The sequence below is a fragment of the Molothrus aeneus genome, chromosome 6 (genome assembly GCF_037042795.1).
Source record: "Molothrus aeneus isolate 106 chromosome 6, BPBGC_Maene_1.0, whole genome shotgun sequence".
NCBI lineage: Eukaryota > Metazoa > Chordata > Aves > Passeriformes > Icteridae > Molothrus > Molothrus aeneus.
The window spans coordinates 60,632,947-60,657,335 of NC_089651.1; the positions used below are offsets into that span (position 1 = coordinate 60,632,947).

Below are 24,389 nucleotides of genomic sequence, written 5' to 3' on the forward strand. Positions count from 1 at the left end.
GCTCCCCCAAATCCTGCTTTACCCCTGGAGCTCATCCCAAATGGTGTGCCAGGGAAGGCTGGTGGTGCCATGGAAGGGCTGTTGGCTGGTCAGTGCCAGGCAGGGATCAGACACCTTCTCCTCACGCTCTGCCTCAGAGTGGAGCTACTCTGGGTGAAACCTGGAAGGTTTGGTGTCCTGGAATCCCAGACTGGGCTGGAAGGGACTTTAGATCCCATCTGATCCCACCCCCTGCCAAGGCAGGGACACCTTCCACCATCCCAGGCTGCTCCAAGCCCTGTCCAGCCTGGCCTTGGACACTTCCAGGATGGGGCAGCCCACAAACTAATAAGCTTTTGTAATTTAAATCTGCTTAATGATTTTGAGGAGCAAAGAATTAAAGCATTGGTGATCAGATTATTGGCAGAAAAACACACTGGCTAATTCCAAACCACACCTCAGAAGATGAATGAAGTAAATTTGTTTTTTCTCTAATTTTTTCCCTCCAGTCATTGTGAAGGCAAAACATGAACCATGATACAAATGGACTAAATGGTTGGCTGTCACTGTCAGGTAATTAATATGTGTGAATATTCATTAAAGTTGGCTTTGGTCTGGATTATTAGCATTGCTTTTCATCTTTAGTGGGGTGAAGTGTTTTTTTCTTCTGTAAAGTGAACATCCCTGTTTTATATTGGCACCTTCTCCTCTGTCCCTTGGTAGCTGTAAATTCCTGGTGGAGACAAAACAACCCACGACACAATGGGGACCTTGCATGTGCTTTATTATTTTTGCTAATAAAAATTTGGATCTGATCTTCATCTGTCAGCCCTTGGGGCTGGGGGGCTGCACCCCAAATCCCCACTGTGTGACTATGAAAAATGACCAGATAATACTGGCTTTTGCATTTATGCATTAGATTTTGCATGTTGTTAGTGATTATTAGTAAATTATTGTTATTATTAAATTAATTTATTATTATTAAAATAAAAGAATTATTATAATTGGTTACAATATCAAATATAACTCTTTTTAGCTGCTTGTTAATATAATATAATCTCTATCAGTTTAAGCATGCACAAGTATTGCTCACAGAAATAGTTGTGAAATATAATATCTACGAATATAATAGAACAGAAATAGAATATCTATGTATCACTTATGGAAATAATGGTGAAATGAATGTATTGTTCTATATGTGAAAAGGCTTTTGTGTAAAACCAGTGTAAGGCCATCCACTGATCAACCTGTCCAGGTGACAACCATGACACAAACCAGAGCAATTAGAGAGTACCATGTTAAATTTAATTTAATTTAATACTAAATCCTTATCAGAGAATGTGAACCAGCAGGATGGAGACAGAGAAGAAATAAAACACATTGACCTGACAGCCAGGGTGTCATGCAGATGACCCTGAGTGTGAAGAAGTCAAACAAAGGAGTTCCCAAAGCATCAGAAAGTCTGAAAGAATGTTTGAATAATGCATGAGACACATGAATATGCATGAGACACATGAATATGCATGCACCTCAGCACGTAACAGGATAAAGATACCACTGGCTGTACACACTTCAGTGTTCTTTGGCTGTTGGCCAGGAGCACCCCAGCACTGGAAATATTGTTCTTTTACCATGTAAGAAATAGATTTGAAGAAAATTTTTAAACCTGATCAAAGGTTTTTCTATAGTATGTATTTGTATATAAATTTTAAAGTAAGAAGTATTAATTTAGAAATGTTATAGAATAGGAGAGATACTGTTAAGAGAGAAATAGAAAGAAGTTTTAACAGACAGCCTTACAAAAAAAAAAATTAAATACTTTAGAAAAATAGAACCATGAAAGATACATTGTATTAAGACCCACAAAAAGTAATTTTGAATGATTAGCTTTAAAACATTTACAGGATGGTGGGGCCAAAACTGATAGGCCAAGAAATGCTTACAGTGTATTATAGAGTGTAATTAAGAAATATACACTGTAATATAATATAACATAGCATAACGTAATAGGTACATTATATATACATATAATAATACACATATATTACATTCTATTACGTATATTATTATATATAGTAATAAATAGAATAGAATAGGAACTAATATGTACATTATATGTACATATAATAATGCACATATAATATTTATATTATATTATATTATATTATATTATATTATATTATATTATATTATATTATATTATATTATATTATATTATATTATATTATATTATATTATATTATATTATATTATATTTTATTGTATTGTATTATATTATGCAATTAATATAATATAATATAATATAATATAATATAATATAATATAATGTATGTACATTATATATACATATAATAATAGTGTATTATAGAGTGTAATTAAGAAATATACACTATAATATAATATAACATAGCATAATATAATAGGTACATTATATATACATATAATAATACACATATATTACATTCTATTACATATATTATTATATATAGTAATAAATAGAATAGAATAGGACATAATATGTACATTATATGTACATATAATAATGCACATATTTATATTATATTACATTACATTATATTATATTATATTATATTATATTATATTATATTATATTATATTATATTATATTATATTATATTATATTATATTATATTATATTATATTATATTATATTATATTATATTATATTATATTATATTATGCAATTAATATAATATAATATAATATATGTACATTATATATACATATAATAATAGACATATATTATATATAATATATATCAAGTATATTATATAATATATATCAAGTATATTATTTTATTATATATAGTAATTAATAGAATAATATATAGTAATTAATATAATATGATTAATATAATATAGTATAATATGTATATTATAGTGCAATTAATAAATAAATAGCTTCTGATTGTAATAGCGCGAATTATAACATCTGCATTATCTCACCTTTCAAATGAAACTAAAAACAGAATAAAACTTTTCAAAACGCCTCTGAGTAAAAAAAAAAAAAAAAAACAACAACAACAACTACAAAAAAACCCCAAAAGCCTTTAATCCGACAAGGCGGATAATGATTGTTATTACCATGCCATTGTTATTACCCGTTCCAACCCGGACCGGCGGACCGCTCCGTGTCCCGCAGGCGGCGGCTCCGTGCCCTCGCTCCGTGCGGCTCCGCGCGTCGCCGCCGGGCCGCGCCCCGGGCGGGGCGGTGCGAGCGGGGCGGCCCCGCCGAGCTGCGGCCCGGGCGCGCACGGAGATGGCGGCACCGATGGCGATCGTGCTGCCGGGGCTGCGGGCACGGCTCGTCCTGCTGGGGCTGCTGGCGCTGCCCCGCGGCGCACAGCCGAGCTGCTTCTGCCAGGTGGGCACGGGGGGGCAGCGGGATGGGGCTGGGCTCGGGCTCGGTGGGCAGGTCGGGGGTGCCCAGCGTGGGAAGGGAGTGGAGCTGCTGGGGACAGCGCGGAGGAGGGCTCGGAGATGCTCCGAGGGCTGCGGGAGCTTTCCTGGGTGGAAAGGCTGCGAGAGCTGGGCGGGTTCATATGGAGAGGGCTCCAGGGAGAGCTCAGAGCCCCTGGCAGGGCCTGAAGGGGCTCCAGGAGAGCTGGAGAGGGACTGGGGACAAGGGATGGAGGGACAGGAGCCAGGGAATAGCTCCCAGTGCCAGAGGGCAGGGTGGGATGGAAGATTGGGAACTGGGAATTGCTGGCTGTGAGGGTGGGGAGGCCCTGGCACAGGGTGCCCAGAGCAGCTGTGGCTGCCCCTGGACCCCTGGAAGTGTCCAAGGCCAGGCTGGACAGGGCTTGGAGCAACCTGGGACTGTGGAAGGTGTCCCTGCCATGGCAGGGGGTGGGACTGGATCAGCTTTAAAGTCTTTCTAACCCAAACCATTCCAGGGTTCTGTGGTTCTCTTCCATGCCACCTTAACTGTATTCTCTCCCTGCTCCCATCAGTAGAGGGGAGTGCTCCAACTTGTTGAGCATTTCTTCCCCGGCTACCCAGGTGCCTTTCTTGAGATGTTTCAGGGATATCATTGTTATCTCTGGCAGCTGCTTCATCCCCTCTCCTGCCTTGCTGCTCTCCCAGCTCTGCTGTCCAGGATTCTCCTGCCACCCTGCCCTGCCATGCCCAGGTGGGAGCTGGGCTGCTCTGCTCCCTAAAACTCCTCTGGGGTTAATTCCTCTTGTTGTGTGCCAGGGGTGTCACTGTGCACTCAGTGCAGCTTCTGTTGAGGTACAGAAATGAGGGAACTGGGTACAAGCCTGGTTTTAAGGAAGAGATCACTCTGCAGTTCCTTCTGACAGCGCTTTGCACAAGCAAAGTGGCTGCCCCTGGATCCCTGGAAGTGCCGAAGGCCAGGTTCTTCTTCTGAACACATCTCTTCCATCCTACTCTGAGAGCAAATTAGTCCTTTAGTCATTCTGAGGAAGCACAAAAAAAAAAAGTTTCTGCTCTACACGACCTGCTCGTAAGAATATTGCATCTGATTTCTTAGAGGTTATGATGTGACAGGTTGGACAGGGCTTGGAGCACCCTGGAACAGTGGAAGGTGTCCCTGCCCATGGCAGGGGGTGACATAAAATGGTTTTTGAGGTCCCTTGCAACCTGAATAATTCCTGTGATAAGCACATTTGTAAGATCAAGGAGTGAGGATGTCACAATGTCTTTAGCCCCTTTTTTTGGTTGCCTTTAAAAACAGGAAGTTTTTGTAAATGCTACTCTTGCTGTATTAAATTTCTAGTCCTTAAACATGCGTCAGGAATTGAGAGTGGAGAAAGAAAACAAATGGAATTACACTCTTGGCTTTGGCTTTGGCTTCTGGGGAGGCTCTTGACACTTTCAGCTTCCTGTGGAAATGGTAAATAAAAGCTCTGGTGATAAAGAATTGAAAAACATGCCTTTAGATTCTGGATCTCTGCAGGGTTTTTCCTTGCAGCTTCCTGTAAGCAGGGAGGTTTGAATGTTGAGTCAGGAGTGTGGAATGGGATAAGGAGCTGTAGCCACTACCTGAACTGGCATTCTGGCATGGCAGTGACTGCCAGGCTCTTTTCCTTGGGCTGGAGGAGCTGGTGTGCTGCTCTGAGCACTGCTGGGTTGCTGCAGTGCACTTTGCATTCTGTGGAGCAGCCTGGTTTTCCCTACAAATGTTTAGGGCAGGGTTTTTTATTACCTTTAGGAAAAGGTGTCATGTAGGGCAGCATTTCTCAGCCTTTGTAACCACCAACCCTTTTAAATCACACCTGAGGGCTGCCTCATCTTTTGGTTAAAAATAATCTGCTGATCCCCTTGGTCTGGTGGTTTTTATTGGCCACCAAAGAAAACACAGGGCCAGCCTTCAATGATCTGGTTTGCCCTCCTTTGTTTAGCTCCTTGAGGGCCTGGTACAGCTCTGGGTTCCTCCTGTGAACCATCTCCTGCTGTCTCATGAGATGCAGAAGCCTCAGAGTGGGTGACTGGAAGAGCTCTGACTTGTCTGCCAGCCTGTGCTGGGACAGGTGACAAGGGCCACTTCTGGGAGTGCTGCTCCAGCAATATTCCAGGTGCTGACTTCAGCAGGCTGTGATTCTGGAATGGGTGTTGCTCTCCTGTGTGCCTGCACCCAGGGCAATGCCTCACCTTCTTTTTGTCACTGTTATTTTACCCCCCTTCCTTAGAGACCAAGCAGCCCTGAAACCTTTATTAGAAACATCCATCTCTTGCTACAAACACTGGTGTTTCAAATACTGCTTTCTTGCTTCCCAAGCTCTGATTAACATTCCAATATCAAAATCCCCTCAAATTTTACAGGCAGCTCATCCCCCCCTCGAGATATTCTGTTTGCATCACAGCTTTAGTCAGCCATGGATGTCTCCTGTATATTCCTGGTAATTATTGTTCATTTGCTGTTTACAGGCTGATGCAGCTGCATTAAGGATGTGCTGCAGGTGTTTGGCAGAGGGGATTTTGTGAAGGTTTCCTGTCTGCCTGAGGGCTGGTTGCCTTTGGGAATGTTTCTGTGGGCAGGATGCTGTCATTAGGGGTGAGTCTGGCCATGGAGAGTTTCCTCCCTGGGCCCTGGGCAGGTTTTCAGGCTGTCCTTGTGTTCCTGTGGGATTGGTGTTCACTCAGCAGCCTCTGGGGCAGGGATTCATTCCTAGCACAGTTCCCATTTCTCTGGGAAAGGGGAACTCTTCTCTCTTCAGGAGGAGTGTCCAGGTGGAGAGAAGCAGATCTTGGAGGTACATTCTGCCTCTGTGCTCTGGTGAGATCCCTCCTGGAATAGTGTCCTGCTCTGTGCTCCTTGCAGACAGGAGGGACATGGAGCTGTAGGAGTCCAGAGGAGGCCACCAAGATGATCAGAGCAGCTCTCCTGTGAGGAAAGGCTGGGAGAGCTGGGATTGTTCAGCCTGGAAAAGAAAAGACTTCAGGGTGGCCTAATTGTGACCTTCTTGTACCTGAAGGGAGATGACAGGAAAGATGGAGAGAGAGGATGCACAAGGGATGGAGGAACAGGACACAGGGAATGGCTTCCCATTGCCAGAGGGCAGGGGTGGATGGGAGATTGGGAATTGAGAATTCCTGATGTGAGGGTGGGCAGGCCCTGGCACAGGGTGCCCAGAGCAGCTGTGGCTCCCCTGGATCCCTGGCAGTGCCCAAGGCCAGGCTGGACAGGGCTTGGAGAACCCTGAGATGATGGAAGGTGTCCCTGCCATGGCAGGGAGTGGAATTAAATGGTCTTTAGGCTCCCTTCCATCCCAAACCATTCTGGGATGCTGTGACAGCCCTTCAGGCCCTGGTTTGACCCCATCCTGAGGCTCCCACGTGAGATTTGCTGCTGTGTGAGTTCTGGGAAACCTAGTCCTTGTTTTCTGGGCAGAAGATGGGGACAGAGCACCTGGAGTGGCAGATGAAGCTTCCAGGGCAGGTGCAGGAGTGGCTGTGCTCAGCTGGCTGCCAGCAACCTGCTCCAAGTGCACTGGAAAAGATGAAATAATTTCATAGAATCTGAAAGGGACCCACAAGGATCATGGAAGTCCACTCCTTTGTGCCAGGAGACTTCTGCTGAGGGAGCAGGGAAGGCATCTGCTCACCATCAGCCTGGGACTTGTCCAGAGGAGCAGGCACTGCCAGGGAAGTTGGTACAGGCTAAACCCAACCCCTCAGCCTCTGTGACATTCCCTTCCCTGTGCCCTGTTGTGGATGTGGTGGGAGATGCAGGAAAAGTTCTCCTTCTTTCCAGCCTGGCTGTGGTGGGAGATGCAGGGAAAGTTCTCCTTTCCTGCCTGGCTGTAGTGGGAGATGCAGGGAAAGTTCTCCTTTCCATCCTGGCTGTGGTGGGAGATACAGGAAAAGTTCTCCTTCTTTCCAGCCTGGCTGTAGTGGGAGATGCAGGAAAAGTTCTCCTTCTTTCCAGCCTGGCTGTGGTGGGAGATGCAGGGAAAGTTCTCCTTCTTTCCAGCCTGGCTGTGGTGGGAGATGCAGGGAAAGTTCTCCTTCTTTCCAGCCTGGCTGTGGTGGGAGATGCAGGAAAAGTTCTCCTTCTTTCCTGCCTGGCTGTGGTGGGAGATGCAGGGAAAGTTCTCCTTCTTTCCTGCCTGGCTGTGCTGTGGGACACAGCGAGAAGAAATCCCAAAATCCACTGCTCAGGGGATGTTCCTGTGACACTCAGGGCAGCAGAAGGAGGTGGGAAGAGCAGCATGGAGGAGAAGGAGGCTGAAGCAGAGGCCAAACCCAGGGATTGCACAGTCCCTGCTGTTGGTATTCCCAGCACACGAGGTGGAGGTTGGATTTTGGGGTTGTGGCACCTCACCCTGGAGCTCACTCAGCACCCAGAGCCACTCCTGCTGCTCTGTCCCACTGGGACAGCCCAGCCCAGCCCTGCCCTGCCCCTCAGCCTCCTGCCAGCTTCTCACACCCAGGGCAGGTGGAGCAAACCCCTCAGCTGGGTGATTCACGGTGCCAGCAGGCTCATGGCACATGTTGGGGACTGGGTCCATCCCTGGTTTATCTCAAACAGCTGCTCTCCTTGGCACAGGCTGAGGATGTAGGTAAATATTTTGTGTGTGGGGTGGGAGGAAGTGTTTTGAGGTACCACCCACTGCAGGGCACGTTTGACACAGAGCTCAGCAGCTCTGGCAGCAGGAGGTGAAGTCCCAAACCAAGGGAGGGCTGAAAAATGGGTTCTGGGGTGGTTGTGGACCAAGAGGGAACCTGTGAAATGAAGACAGGTCCTGCCAAATGCTCTGGCACTGCCACTGCCCTGAGTCTTAGGTTCTGGGGTGGTTGTGGAGCAAGAGGGAACCTCTGAAATGGAGACAGGTCCTGCCAAATGCTCTGGCACTGCCGCTGCCCTGCGTGTTGCAGTGGCTCAGCTTCAAGCTGTTTGCTGGGGCATCACTGGGGCTTTCACCAGGGCTCTGAGGAGCCTCAGCTCTTGGTGCTGCTTCTCTTCTGTACTCCTTTGGCTGTAGGTTGTGCACACACAGCCTGGGGAAATTGCCCATTTTTACCCATTCTGACTGAAATCCTTGGAGGAAGAAAGGTTGAGCAGATGTGGAGTTTTCCCAGCACCTTTCCCTTTGCCCCTTGCCCCCACAGGTGTGTTCAGGGTGACCCTGAGGCTGATCCCACCAATAAACTGGGGTTTGGAGTGCTCCAAAGGACAACCCCCATCCAGTCCTAAGGATTTGGGATCATCTGCAGTGCTTCCTGGTGGGGTAGAGCACAGACAACTTGTGGAAAAATACTACAGTGATCTTATCCATTAATGCATTTATTTCCAGCTCCTCTTGCACTGTTGTCCTGGTTTCTGACATCTTTTCCTACTACTAGAAGAGGACAAAGTTAGATTACAAGACTGCAGCTGAAGCCTCAAGCTCAGATCTTTCAGTGTATAACTTTCATGTAATTTCAGTCAAGAATCTTTCTTGTGTGTAGTTCCATGCAGTGTTCAGCCTGCAAACTGATTTATTTAATTGCCCTGCAGGGTATGCCAACCAAATAAAATTAAGTCCACATGAGCTGCTGTCATCTCTTTTGGCTTGACAAGAAAAAAAGTGATGTTAGTTTTTCATCTCTGGATTATATTCAGGATGAGGTTGGTTCTGGCTTGAATTGGTCACCAGACATAACAAAACCAGACCTGGTCCAAATGGTGCTGCCAGAGGGAGCATTGGTGGGAGCTCCAATGTTCCCACTTTTACAGGGATGTCATTCCTTTGGATACAGAGAGCAGCTGAAGATTATCCCCAAATCTTTTTTTAGGTCACTTTTAGACCCAACCTTTAAGCTTCCTGCCTTGAAGGATATCAAGATTTCAGGAAATAAAAATGTGGTTGGTTAGTGCCTGTGGTTTGTTGTTTTGATGTGTTTTCTTAAATGTATATATAAATTTGCAACAGCTTTAAATTGGGTAACTGGATTAGCAAATTGCTGCTGTTTGTTTTTACGAGGGTGATTCAGGTGAGTGGAAATCTTAAATCACTGTTAATCTTCATTACTGTGCAAAATGCAGGACAGAATTCAGTAAATGTGTGATGGTGACACACTGAGCTGCAGTGTAAACACTGAAAATATGAGTGAGCCTCCAAATCATGCTGCCTCAACAAAACAGAGTTGTTCCAGTGGGGTGGGGAATTCTGGCTATTTTTTCCCCCACCTCCCCATTTCATGTGACTCTGTGCTCCATTTCTGCATCCTCCTCTCAGCTCCATTTCCATGGTGGTAAATATAATTTTATTTAAGTTGTTGTGTAGCTCTTGTTGAGTTATGAGGAGCAGCTGAGGGAGCTGGGCAGGGGCTCAGCCTGGAGCAAAGGAGGCTCAGGGGCCCTTGTGGCTCTGCACAGCTCCTGCCAGGAGGGCACAGCCGGGGGGGTCGGGCTCTGCTCCAGGGAACAGGGACAGGAGCAGAGGGAACGGCCTCAAGTTGTAACAGAGGAGGTTTAAATTGGATATTGGGGAAATTTCCTTCATGGAAAGGGTTGTCCAGCTCTGGCACAGCTGCCCAGGGCAGTGCTGGAGTGCCCATCCCTGGAGGGATTGAAAATCTCTCTGGATGTGGCAGCTGGGGAATGGTCAGTGCTGGGGGAGTGGTTGAACTCGGTGATCTTTTCCATCCTGAATGATTCCAGGATTCTCTGATTTCCCCAAGGACTCACTGGGGGTGTGGGGGAAGCAAAACTACTTCTGTGTTGAGCAACTTTGTAATCTGCCAGTAATGGATGTGTCAGGAAACCACAGCTGAATTTGTGCTACTTCTTTCTTTGTTTGATGTTTTATTTTTCCTCCTTCAGGGCTTGCACAAAGCCTGTTGAGTTGTTCAGGATGATGCAAGAAGGATCCATCAGATGTAGAACAGATGTTTTTGTGCCAAATGGCTCTCTGAGGCCAGCAGAGGGACTGCTGCACTTAATCCCAGAGTCATGGAATGCTCGGGTGGGAAGGGACCTTAAAGCTCGTCCCATTCCACCCCTGCCATGGCAGGAACACCTTCCACTGTCCCAGGCTGCTCCAAGCCCTGTCCAGCCTGGCCTTGGGCAGTTCCAGGGATCCAGGGGCAGCCACAGCTGCTCTGGGCACCCTGTGCCAGGGCCTGCCCACCCTCACATCAGGAATTCCTTCCTAAAATCCATCCACCCATCCCTGCCCTCAGGCACTGGGAGCCATTCCCACTCCATCCCCTGTGAATCCTCTCTCCCTGTGTTTCCTGTCAGCTCCCTCCGGCTCTGGGGGCTGCACTTGGCTCAGCCTGGAGCCTTCTCTGCCCCAGGTGAGCACCCCAGCTCCTGTCAGCCCTTCCTGACAGCAGAGCTGCTCCATCCTCTGCTCACACTCATGGCGGTCTCCCCAAACCACACCAGACCAGACCAGACCAGACCAGACTGAACCAAACCAAACCAGACCAGACTGAACCAAACCAGACCAGACTGAACCAAACCAGACCAGACTGAACCAAACCAAACCAGACCAAACCAAACCAAACCAGACTGAACCAAACCAAACCAGACCAGACTGAACCAAACCAAACCAAACCAGACCAGACCAAACCAAACCAGACTGAACCAAACCAGACCAGACTAAACCAAACCAAACCAAACCAGACCAAACCAAACCAGACCAAACCAGACTGAACCAAACCAAACCAAACCAGACCAGACTGAACCAAACCAAACCAGACTGAACCAAACCAAACCAAACCAGACCAAACCAAACCAAACCAAACCAAACCAAACCAAACCAAACCAAACCACACCAGACCAGACCAGACCAGACCAGACCAGACTGAACCAAACCAAACCAGACCAGACTGAACCAAACCAAACCAAACCAGACCAGACCAAACCAAACCAGACTGAACCAAACCAGACCAGACTGAACCAAACCAAACCAAACCAAACCAGACCAGACCAGACCAGACCAGACCAGACTGAACCAAACCAGACCAGACTGAACCAAACCAGACCAGACCGAACCAAACCAGACCAGACTGAACCAAACCAAACCAAACCAAACCAAACCAAACCAAACCAAACCAAACCAAACCAAACCAAACCAAACCAGACTGAACCAAACCAAACCAGACTGAACCAAACCAAACCAAACCAGACCAAACCAAACCAGACCAGACTGAACCAAACCAAACCAGACCAGACTGAACCAAACCAAACCAGACTGAACCAAACCAGACCAGACTGAACCAAACCAAACCAAACCAAACCAAACCAAACAAACCAAACCAAACCAAACCAAACCAGACCAAACCAGACCAAACCAAACCAGACCAGACCAGACCAAACCAAACCAAACTAGACCAAACCAAACCAAACCAAACCAAACTGAACCAAACCAAACCAGACCAAACCAGACCAGACCAGACTGAACCAAACCAAACCAGACCAAACCAGACCAGACCAAACCAGACCAGACCAAACCAGACTGAACCAAACCAAACCAAACCAAACCAAACCAAACCAAACCAAACCAAACCAAACCAAACCAAACCAAACCAAACCAAACCAGACTGAACCAAACCAAACCAGACCAAACCAAACCAAACCAAACCAAAGCAAACCAAAGCTGATGAACCACAAGGACTTTCTGTGGGGCTGGCATTGTGGCATTGTTGCCTAGCTGGTGCCACATACAAACTGCAGCTCTAGCTCCCTGTTATCCTCCAGGAGTGGCTTCCTGAGGCTCATCCAGGAGGGCCCTGAGCTGGCAGCCTTGGCTCTCAGCAGCCATGTCCATTCTGCTTAAACTTAACTTGGCTTGCTGGGAAAAGGAAAGAAAATGATGAATTATTTTATTCTCTGCCGTGTTAAAAAGTCCTGGCTGAGTTGCTTATATTTGTTATACGTATAGTTGTTTATATTTAGTTGTTATATTTGATTTTTTAGTTTTGGTGTGGTTGATTGTGATTTCATTGTTTTTCTCTCCCCCAGGTTACTGGTTATTTAGATGACTGCACCTGTGATGTAGAAACCATCGATGCCTTCAACAACTACAAACTTTTTCCTAGACTGAATGAACTCCTGCAAAGTGACTATTTTAGATACTACAAGGTCATTTTCTCTTGCAAGAATTGTATTTCTTTGTGTGCTGCTGTCTTTTTTTTTTTTTAATCTCCTATGAACTTACTGCTGATCTTTTCAAAATCAGACACCTGCATTTTAACCCTGATCTTTTAAGAGTGCAGTCAGTCAGTTGGGGGAGAATCTCGATAAGATGCAATGTACTTTTAAGAGGATTTCAAAGATATTTTCTTATCCATTTTTGCCTCTTATGCAACACATTAATGAGAGGACTTCCTTTGGTGAGCTGTGATTTAAAGATGCTGATGAGCGGTGATCCATAATGAGAGGATTTCACATGGAAAACCTGCATTAGTTCCAGACCCTCAAGTTCATTGATGGCTGTTGCTGCCAGACATTCCATATTGGATTGGATTCCATGAGGTGGATTCTGCTCCCATTCAGTCAGATTCCCTTTATGCCCCTCTCTTCCAAACCCACCAAATCCTGTTAAATGATGATTGTTTTGGAATAATGGTGCTTGGTACCAACTCATGAAAGAGAAAAATTTGGATTTGTTAAAGAAGCTCATGTCCTTTCTCTTTCCAGGGTTGGGATTTGTGACAGAATGACTGAGATTGGTCTGAATGAAGCCTTGAATCCTGGAATTCCAGAATGGTTTCATCCAGTGCCACCCCTGCCATGGCAGGGACACCTCCCACTGTCCCAGGTGGCTCCAAGCCCTGTCCAGCCTGGCCTTGGGCACTGCCAGGGATCCAGGGGCAGCCACAGCTGCTCTGGGCACCTGTGCCAGGGCATAACCACCCTCACAGCCAGGAATTCCCAATTCCCAATCTCCCACCCATCCCTGCCATTGGGAGCCATTCCCTGGCTCCTGTCCCTCCATGCCTTGTCCCCAGTCCCTCTCCAGCTCTCCTGGAGCCCCTTCAGGCCCTGCCAGGGGCTCTGAGCTCTCCCTGGAGCCTTCTCCCCTCCAGGGGAACATTCCCAGCTCTCCCAGCCTGGCTCCAGAGCAGAGGGAGCTCTGGCCCTCAGGACATTCTGGAATTATGGAAATGTGTGTGTGGGAAAGCCCCAGCAGAAAGACCCAAGCAAGGATTAAAAGGATTTAAACCTGTGCTGATAACAAGGTTGTGAGTGATGTTGTCAGTCTGGGTCACCAGGGGGTTGCTGGTTGGAACAAACAAGTGCAGAACTTGGGTTTCTCTTGGAAAAATGGGGAGTGGAAGGTTGGCTTGGCTGCAGGGGGAGATGTGTTACTGATGGGTGATGTGTTATTTGCAGGTAAACCTACAGAAACCTTGTCCCTTTTGGGAGGACAACAGTCACTGTGGAATGAGAGACTGTGCTGTTCAGCCCTGCCCCTCTGTAAGTACCAAATCCATTCTTTTACCTTTTTTTAAATTTATTTAACTTTTGCAGAGCAAGAGGGAACAGCAGACAAGTGACTGAATCTTTATTCTACTTACAGCAAAACTGGGGCTCTGATGGATCTTTCATGGGTGCAGCAGCACTGGTGGCCATAAGAAAGGCCAAAATCTTAAATTCTGTACTAATACTAATTAAAGTTTCAAGGCAGATTTTAACAGCTGACCCTCTGCAAACAGCCAAAAACTTCTCCTGGTCTTTTTAGATTTTTTTTTCAATTAGTCATTCGTTTTTAGGGCAAATCCATTCTTGATTTTGTGTTAATTGACAGAATTTGTTGCCCATGAGCTGCTCTGTGGTTTAATTTTGGCTAATGAATTTGTCTCAGAGCTTTCCAGGCCTGTTGTAGGAGAAATGGTTCTTTGAGCATCCCATTTCCAAGGGCACTCCTGTCCCTGTATCCTGTATCCAAAAACAAAAGGGTTTTGTTCCCTCAGCTGTAAGAAAACACCCTGACTGCAGATGCCTGCCCAAAACCAGGGGGTGAGAAGGTGAGGGAGTCACAGCTTGGTGGCTGGTGGCCCCTTTGGGGACATTTCATGTTTTGGTGTTGACAGCCAGCACAGACTGTCTTACTCCCTCACTCTTGGGTTCTAAAATGGAATGATGAATTTTTTTTTTTTTTTTTACACCTCAAAATAGCCCTAAATGTTGTTTAAATACTTTTTCTTCCTTAAAATAAAATCTATTTTTGGTAGTGATTATGAGTAATGTGATGGAGTTCTGTTACAATTACCTAAGTTTTAGCTGAAAGTTGTTCTAATTTTAAGAACTGACTGTCCCTGCTGTTCTTAATTATTTTGATTTAGGTCCATTTCATCCTGAAATCAATAAAAATAACTCCTATTGCTTAATTTTTCTTTTTACCATCACGGTATTTGCTCCTGTAGAAATGGTTCTATTGCCTTCCTACTCCTGGAGAAAATGAAAGTTGAGGAGAATTTTGGGGCTGGTTGTGTGGGGCTGACATTCCCTGATGGAATCAGATGGAATCATGATGGATCAGAGGGAAGTTTGGAATGTCTTGAGTCAGGGGCTGGTAGATGAAAAATATGAGGAGGCACCTGGGCTCCTTCCAGGAAGATGATGCCAGACCTGGCTTCCCCAAATTCCTGCTTGGATAAGCAAAGCAGAACCTGATGTAGCACCTGAGGAAGGCTTCAGACCTTTGGAGAAGAGGAATCTTGCAAAAAATAAAAAAAAAAGAAAACAAAATCAAAATAAACAACTAGGAATGTTTCTTCTCCTTGGTCTGGGGAGGAGTGAGGAGTTGGATGTGCTGCAAGCTGGGCTGAGTGTTGTGGTCACCTTGTCACCTCTGGCAGCTGTGCTGACACCCCAGACCTTTCCCAGAGATGGGGCTGAGAGGTCTCACCAGCCCCACAGGTGGCACTTGCTTTGTTTTGTCTTTCAGGATGAAGTCCCTGATGGAATCAGAGCTGGAAGTTACAAGGTGGGTGTGGCTGAGCACAAAAGGATGAGGGGGGTTTGTTTTGTGGTCCAGTTTTGTGCCATAGAAGTGCCAAGGTTGGAAAAGACCTGGAAGGTCAGGGAGCCCAGCTGTCACTGCACCAGCCCCATGTCCTCAAGTACCACATCCATGTGGGTTTTGATCACTTCCAGGGCTGGGAACTGCCCCACCAACCTGGGCAGCTCCTTCTAATGCCTGGCAACCCTTTCCAGGAAGGAATTTTCCCTGATATCCAATCCAAACCTGCCCTGGCCCAGCCTGAGGCCGTTCCCTCTGCTCCTGTCCCTGTGCCCTGGAGCAGAGCCCGACCCCCCCGGCTGTGCCCTCCTGTCAGGAGCTGTGCAGAGCCACAAGGGCCCCTGAGCCTCCTTTGCTCCAGGCTGAGCCTCTCCTGGTGCTCCAGAGCCTTCCCCAGCTCCATTCCCTTCCCTGGACCCTCTCCAGCCCCTCAAAGTCTTTTTCTGTCATGAGGAATCGCAATCTGCCCCCAGGCTTTGAGCGTGGCTCAGTAAATGTCAGGATGTTCTTTAGGCTTGAATTTTTACTCTCTTCAAGTGCTTGGAGAGCACAGAGCCTGTGGGGTGGCTGTACTGGGGCCAGGTGTTCTGCCATCTCTCCAGGAGTTGGTGTCACCAGGCACACAAAGCTCCCAAGGCAGTGCCAGGGCTGCCCCGAGTCCCTGCAAGACTCGGCAGCATTGCACAAACCTTTGGGACATCCTGTGCAAACACAGGGGGGGCTAAATCATGAAAGGCTTTCTGGGGCTTAACCTGTGTTAATAGTGCACTGAAGGCTAACTTAAAACAGAAAAAAAAATTATTTTTTAATCCTCATCCCTCCCCACCCCTTTGCTTTCCAACCCAGTATTCAGAAGAAGCCAACAGCCTCGCTGAGGAGTGTGAGGAAGCCAAGAGGCTCGGAGCCGTTGATGATTCTTTGAGGTTTGACTTCTTTTGCCATAATCCTTCCTTGTCCTGAAGGAAAACTGGGGTCAGAGCCCTCTCTGAGAGGTTTTCCCCACGTTTTTTGCAGCAAGGAAACACGGCAGGCAGTGCTGCAGTGGGCACAGCACGACGACTCCTCGGACAGCTTCTGTGAGGCTGATGGTATGGGCACCTGGCAGGGATGGCAGGGCTGCCATGGGATTTGAGCACTTCTGCTGAGCTTTAAATCATGGAATGGTTTGGGTTGGAACCTTAAAGCCCATCTTATTCCACTCCCTACCATGGCAGGGACACCTTCCACAGTCCCAGGGTGCCCTGACCAGCCTGGCCTTGGGCACTGCCAGGGATCCAGGGGCAGCCACAGCTGCTCTGGGCAGCCTGTGCCAGGGGCTGCCCACCCTCACATCTGGAATTCCTTCCCAATATCCCACCCATCCCTGCCCTTCAGGCAGTGGGAAGCCATTCCCTGTCTATCCCTACAGTTCCTGAGTGAGAGCTCCTCTCCCACTTCCTGTAGCCTGTACAGATCCTGGAATGTTGCTGTGAGGGCTCTACACAACCTCCTCTTCTCCAGCCTGAACAGCCCCAATTCCAGGCCAAAGTGCAATATTTCATCTAAACAGCATTTCTGCTCCTTTCCACCCCCGTGACCTCAGTATTTTGAAAATAATACACCAATATTTCTGAAAAAGCTTCCTTGCTGCTCAGGGCCTTGCTGTGTCCAGCAAGGTGGGGCAGAGGTGGCTGGATCAGCTTTGGAAAATATCATTTTCCCTGAGAAAATCCTTGTCCCTGAGGCAGCTGTGCTCCACAGACATCCATTCTCCTGATGCTGAGTACGTGGATCTGCTCCTGAACCCAGAACGCTACACTGGCTACAAGGGCCCCGATGCCTGGAAGATTTGGAACAGCATTTATGAAGAAAACTGCTTCAAGTAGGTGCTTTGGGGGACCAGTTCCACAAACCTGAGGGTGCTGGATTGTGCAGAGGGGCAGAAATGAATCCTCATCCTCCTCTTTGCTCCAGTGCCTGTGCAGGGTGGGGTGCACCAGGGACAAGTCATGTGGCTGGCCCAAAAGAAGAGAATTGAGTTTTCCTGCCTGTTTTTTCTAAAAAAAAAAGGAGAAAGCACCACCAAACCCCACAGAAACCCACATTTTGCTCTATCCTTTCCCTTCCTGAGCAAAGTTAAAGCATGGAAGAGGATTTTAGATCCCCTCAGGCTGTTTGAAGTAGCTACTTCTGCTCTGCTGTGCTCTGCTCTGTTTGTGCACACAAGAGACAGTAACTTATTTACATCTCTTATTTAAATTATTTTTTTTCCTCCTCCTAGGCCTCAGAATGTAAAAAGACCTTTGGCATCTGGCAGAGGTGAGTCATTTATTTATCTCACTAAGTGGGTTAGTAGTGAACTGATCCCAGCTCCAGGAGCAGTAAATGTTCCCTGGGCTCCTTCTCCTGCTGGATCAGAAATATCTTGTAGCTCTTGACCAAGTGTAGAATTTTGTGGCACCTGGAAGTGGGTTTTCCTAGCATCCATTGTGAAAAAGGAATGTCTGATTTTCCAGTCCTGGAAAATGGTGAGGTTTGGAGGGGCTGGGAGCAGGACTGACCCCTGAGCTCTCCTTGGCTCCCTGGTCTCTGAATTTGGCAGTGCCAAAGCCCCTGTGATGGGTGGAAATGAGAACCTGGCTGGATCCTCCATGGAACCACCCAGAGAGCAGCTCTGCCCTGGAGCCAAGGCCAGGCAGTGTCAGTGAAAGCAGGGAGGGGGTTTGGGAGCAAGAGATCATCATCAACCTCCAGCAGCACCCTCTGCCACCAGCTCCTCATTTCCCCCTCAATTGTGGAGCTGTTCATCCCCTCCTGTGACCCTGGTGGGAAGGGGTGGCTCTTCTCCTGCTGAAGGACATGTGCAATGTCCCTGGAAATGTCAGCTGTTACTTCCTTTGCAAATATTGATCCCTCCTGCACTGCTCAGGTTACTCAGCACCGTTCTCATCCGGTGTCCTCAGAGCTGCACTTGGGGTTTCTGTGTTGAGAACATCTCCAAACCTCCCTGGAGAGGATCCTTCTCTTGTCAGAGCAGTGCTTGTACTCTGGAGCCTAATTTTGGTTGTGTGTAATGTTTTTATTCTCTTTTTCTCTCTCTCTCTCCCTCCGCCACTTGTGCTTTTTTCCCCCAGGAGATGATGGAGGTGAGTGGCACTGTTTGTTTTTACTGCTAACAGAAACAAGTGGGCTGTCCTTATCCTGCTGTCACAGGCTGTGCATCAGATAATGCACCTGGTTAGCAAAATCATTCATCAGGCAAACCAGGAACTGCAGGCATGGCGTCATAGGAAGTCCTGAGTGGGATCACAAGGATCAGAGTGCAGCTGCTGGCCCTGCACAGACCCCCCAGCAATCCCACCCTGGGATCCCTGGGAGTGGTGTCCAAGCACTCCTGGCAGCCCTGGGGTTGTTCCCATTCCCTGGGGAGCCTGGGCAGTGCCAGCACCCTCTGGGGGAGGAACCTTTCCCTGATATCCAACCCAAACCTGCCCTGGCACAGCTCCAGCCCTTCTCTGACAGGTCCTGTCCCTGCTCAGCAGAGTGGAGATCCCTGTGAGCTCCCTGTCCCAGCCCATCCTCATGTGAAGGGTTTGAAAAGTCCAGCAGCGCTTTTTTAACAGCACAAGTCCAGTCTGAAGGCAGTCACTCGAGTGTGAGCAGCCTTTGGGAACAGGAATTGTTCTGTGTTTTTTCAGTGCTCATTACTGGGAAAGCTTTGAACAGATTCATAATCCCAAATTGCCATTATCTGGAGCAGTAGGAGAGGGGTGCCCAACTCCCTCAGGCCCTGGGAAGGGCTGTTCCCTGCAGTTCTCCATTCTCCACAGCATTTTCCTGTCTCCAGACCATCCCCAAATCCTGATCTCCAGATCCCTTCCCTGCACAGAGCAGGGACAGTGAAACCCTGACTTGTGGCATTCTGCACGCTCGGTTGCACTCTGTGGTTTTTTGGTTGGTTGGTTTGTTTGTTTTATAAAAATATCCCTCTCCCCACTGTGGCCAGAAGAGGAAAGCAATCCCTGATCCTTGTTTTTCCCTGTTGTGCCCCCCCAGCCCCCTGGGGAAAGCCCACGTGCTGTTTGAGCTGCTGCTGTGCCGTGTTAGAGAAGCATCACTCACAAGGGTGGGCAGGAAAACTCTTTTCATGCTCTTTTAATGCTCCTTTCCCAATTTCTGCAAATTGGAGTGGGCTGAGGGTCCTCTGGGGCCAGCCTGGAGGTGGATTCAGGGCATCAGGCTTGGGCTGTTCCCTCACTGATGTGTTTTCATTTCTTTCCAGGGCACACATTTTACAAGTGGCTCAAAGGTAATCCTCGCTCTCGACGTGGTTGCTCCTCCTGGGATGGACAGGAAATGGGCAATGCTGGGATTAGTGGCCACTCTCAGTGGGATTAGATTCCTACCTCACAATCCAGTGAGTGCCTTCAGTGTCTTAAACTGCCCTTTTCTTTGCAGGGGTCTGTGTGGAGAAAAGAGCTTTCTACAGGCTCATCTCTGGTCTGCACGCCAGCATCAACATCCACCTGAGTGCCAGGTACCTCCTGCAAGGTAAATCCTGCTGCTTCCTGCCCCAGCTCTCCTGCCTCACTCCTCACTGACACCTCCCTGGCTCTGCCAGGTGCTGCTTGGAGCCTGTTTGTGCTCTTCCAGCAGCCAGCTGGTGTAACAGGGTTAGGGATGCAGTTGCCTCATGCTTCTGGGTCTGACAGCATGTTCTGTACCAGCCCTTCCAGCAAATATTCCCTCTGTTCTTCCTCCAAGGTTATTTTGGAGTGAGCAAACAAATAATTAGTTATTAGTAGAAAGATAGGAATAAAATACTAATTCTAAAAGTTAATTGAACAAAATAACTTTAAAAGACCTTAAACCTTTGTGTCTTGTAACTTTTTAGTACCTTTTTCTTTGTACACTAAGTCTAGTATGTAAACAACATACTAAACTATTGATAAGAGAAAAAACAAAATTGATAAGAGAAAAAAATAAACAACAACCTAACCTGTAACTTTTTAGTACCTTTCTCTTTCTACATTAAGTCTAGTATGTAAACAACATACTAAACTATTGATAAGAGAAAAAATAAAATTGATAAGAGAAAAAAATAAACAACAACCTAACCTGTAGCTTTTTATTACCTTTCTCTTTCTACATTAAGTCTAGCATGTAAACAACATACTAAACTATTGATAAGAGAAAAAATAAAATTGATAAGAGAAAAAAATAAACAACAACCTAACCTGTAGCTTTTTATTACCTTTCTCTTTCTACATTAAGTCTAGCATGTAAACAACATACTAAACTATTGATAAGAGAAAAAATAAACAACAACCTAAAGACCAAAAATACAAAAAGTCCCATTTGTCTCTCAGTTCTACACAGAACTTTTTAGGGATCTCCCCATCAAAGGAACCCTTGGGGGGTTCCCACAAAACCCCTGCACCTCTGATGCCTTTGGGGTTTGTTTCTGTCTCAGATTCGTGGTCGGAGAAGAAATGGGGCCCCAACGTCACGGAGTTCCAGCAGAGGTTTGATGAAGTTCTTACCAATGGGGAAGGGCCCAGAAGACTCAAAAACCTCTATTTTCTGTACCTGATTGAGCTGAGGGCCCTGTCCAAAGTGCTGCCCTTCTTTGAGCGCCCTGGGTTCCAGCTGTACACCGGCAATGAGAGCCAGGATGCAGAGATCAAACACCTGCTGCTGGAAATTCTCCATCTGGCCAAGTAATTGCACTCAGTGCCTGGGGACAGTGGCTCTGCCACCATCCCTGTGTGCTTAACCTGCCATGTAAAGCTCCTAGAAAGGCAGCTCTGGCTTCTTCCTGGAGTCATTTGTGCAGTAGGATCACAGAAACATGGAGTGGTTTGGGTTGGAAAAGGGCTTTTTAAAGGTCATCTAGCCCAGCCCCTTGCCATGAGCAGGGACATGGAACCAGTAGTGTAGTTTTGCTGGGAACACATTAATAACATCTGTATGGAAATTGCAGAATTTGGGTAATTAGTCCCACAGTTTAATTAGTCTCATGGTTTAATAGCCTTGGCTGCATTTTGGATTTAGCAGAATTGAATTTAATAACTGCCTACGTGTTAGCCCTAAAATTGGCTACCTGTGTGACTCATCTGTGGGATACCAGGCCTGGCTTCATGTTTGCAACAAAAAAAAACCATCCTAAATATCTTGGTAACAGAGGTTTGAGCTGTTGGATGGAGTTTGGAGTAAAAGGAATAGAAGATACTGGAACCAGACAGAAATGGGTGTCTCCTAAAGTGATCAATGTTTGATTTATCTCATCACCCTCCTGTGCTTCTGTCTGTCAGCACTGAAATTGCTGAAAAAGTCTCCAAGATGAGATGCCAGCTCAAATTGGAAGAGAAAGTACAATCAAATACAAATTGGAATGCAATCAATACAAATTTGAAGAGAAAATAAAATCCCAGGGTGGTTTGGGTTGGAAGGGGACCTTAAATCATCTCATTCCACTCCTTGGGAGTGGATGTCAGATTAAAACACCTCTGGGGATGTCCAGTGGCTCCCACCTGTGTTTATGCCCACCCCTGACTGCAGCCATACATCCAAGGAGGGCAGAAATCAAACTCTCAGCATTCCCTTCCAGGTCCTTCCCGCTGCATTTCGATGAAAACTCCTTCTTTGCAGGGAATAAAAAGGAAGCTGCTAAACTAAAGGTAATTCCTGCCAAGGACCCCACTGCAGGAGGCTTTTCCTACCTCAGTCCCACTGAATTCCAGGATTAATTCAGATTAATACCTGGAAGGAGCCCTAATTAGTGCACAACCATGAATGTCTTTTCCCCCCAGGAGGAATTTAGGCTGCACTTTAAGAACATTTCCAAGATCATGGACTGTGTTGGCTGCTTCAAGTGTCGGCTGTGGGGGAAGCTGCAGGTGAGATTTGTCAGCAATATTTGGGAGCTCTGGGGCTGGGATTGGCCCTTGGATCCCAAGCAGGTCCTGGATAGAGCTCAGGGCTGCTGATTGCTCAGCTGTGCAGGGAGCAGCTGATGGGAGCCTGCTCAGCCTGGGGAGCTGGGGTGAGCCAGGAGAGGGGAGGGCTGCAGGGCCTGGCTGCAGTGGAATCCTCCTGGCCTGTCCAGAGGATGCTGCCCAGGGAGGTTTGAGTGCTGCTGTTCAAGGATCCTCTTTGATCCCTGCACAGACACAGGGCTTGGGCACAGCACTGAAGATCCTCTTCTCAGAGAACCTCATCGAGAAGATTCCTGAGAGTGGCCCTTCCTATGGGTTCCAGCTGACCAGACAAGAAATTGTGGCCTTATTTAATGCCTTTGGAAGGTGAGTTTGAGACTTTCCCCTCTGTTTTTGCATAAACTGCTGTGTACATCCAGTTTGAGCTCTAATTTCAGGCAGTTCCCAGCAGTTTTGAGAGAGACTCTTGCTCTGGTCATAGTGTGGTACCAGGTGTTGGTATGGAGTACAACAGTTGGAATGATTTAAAATATTCTTTATACTCTGCATTTCTGTAAGGAATTCAAGGAAGCATTTATGCTAAGATATAAAGAATTTAATCATTTTTAAGGAACTGTGTGACTGTTTTTGGAGCATTGTCCCAGGCAAGGGCTGCTGTCCTCAAGCCTCTCCCCCAGTTCATGATGGCATTTTTAACTGGAATCCATCAGTCCAGCCTCTCTGGATGAGGAGTTTTGGTCAGAAAAGGAGGATAATGAGGCCTTTGGGAGGGGATTTCAGGACACTCTGGTTATGCATGAGCTCCTTGTGATGTTGAGAGACCAGGAGTTTCTGGCAAAGAGGATTTTCCAAGGATGAGTTCCTTAACATCCTATTCCCCTGTGACTCCCAGTGTTTGCTTTAGAAAGAGGCAGGGGAACAGTGAAGGGCCTGGTTGTAACCTCAACCTAATTTAGCTGGAATTCCAAATCTTCTCTTCCCAAGAGCTGCTTGAAGCTGTGCTGGATGCAGCCCCTTTCTCCCAGATTTTAAATAATTCACTACATGAATGTTGCTGTAACATTTCCCTTCTGCTTTCCTTGCACACAGGGTTTCAACCAGCGTGAAAGAACTGGAAAACTTTAGGAATCTCTTACAAAACATGAGATGAATTCAGTGGAGAAAGAGAGATTTGAGGACAAACACCATCATTGCACCCCTCTGACCATGGAAACCACTTGCTGGGCCTCCTGTCCCATGATTGTCTGTAACCTGCTGAGGAGATATTTTATACAAGGGGGAAAAAAAAAAAAGCTATTTTTTTGGTATAAAAATGGGGACTATATGTAAATTTTATTTTATATATTGGAAGATCATTTGGAATAACTCTTTTTGAAATATTGCTGTGCTGTTTGAAGATGGATCAGACCCATGGCCTTACCTTTGGAAGCTGGAGGTGGGGCAAGAACTGTGCCATTGAATAAATTTGGGGGAAATTCCTTGTCTGCTCCATCATTCCAAGCAGCCCCTCACTCACAGTGTGCCTACACCAACTTCTGCTGCATGAAAAAACAACTTCAAGGGATTGTAGGAGCTGCTGCTGTCCCAAGGTGGAGTCCTCTTCTTCAGAATTCCTCTTCTTTTAGGAACAGGGAGTTCCTGGTGCTCCTTCCAGCCCTGGTTGCACCATCTCCAACAGGGAGAAAGGACAGGTTTGGGTGTGGGCAGTGCTGTTGGAAAACAGCCCCCTCCAGACCTGGATCTGTGTGCAAACCCCTCTGCTTTCCACCCTGAAATGTGGGGAGAGCAGGAGAAGCAGCCTGGGCTCCAGCTGAGCTGCTGCTCTTTGGCTCAAGGCTGTGTGGGTGTGGATGAAGCTGGGGAAGGAATAAAGGAAGCTCCAGGTCTGGAGGTGCTGCTGGGTTTGGGGGAGGCAGTCCTGGAAAGGACAGAGCACAGCCCCTGGCCAGAAGTGTCTCCTGGGACGCTGGTTTGAGCACATTGCACCTCACAAGATGGAGACACAGGCTCAGGCAGAGCCTCCCTGAGCTGGGAGGGCTCCACGA

At 46.9% G+C, this 24,389-nt stretch overlaps 1 protein-coding gene across 1 annotated transcript; it reads left to right on the plus strand.

Moving 5' to 3' along the window:
• Nucleotides 1–3,236: 3,236 nt before the first annotated feature.
• On the plus strand, nt 3,237–23,822 carry ERO1A (endoplasmic reticulum oxidoreductase 1 alpha). Its single transcript, XM_066551721.1, has 16 exons — nt 3,237–3,363; nt 12,421–12,540; nt 13,795–13,878; nt 15,353–15,391; nt 16,274–16,350; nt 16,442–16,515; nt 17,168–17,288; nt 17,688–17,725; nt 18,541–18,552; nt 19,689–19,715; nt 19,865–19,957; nt 20,880–21,126; nt 22,017–22,086; nt 22,219–22,305; nt 22,577–22,710; nt 23,434–23,822. Exons 1-16 carry the CDS (start codon nt 3,259–3,261, stop codon nt 23,492–23,494), a joined length of 1,389 nt encoding a protein of 462 aa, XP_066407818.1. The 5' UTR covers nt 3,237–3,258; the 3' UTR covers nt 23,495–23,822.
• Nucleotides 23,823–24,389: the final 567 nt, after the last annotated feature.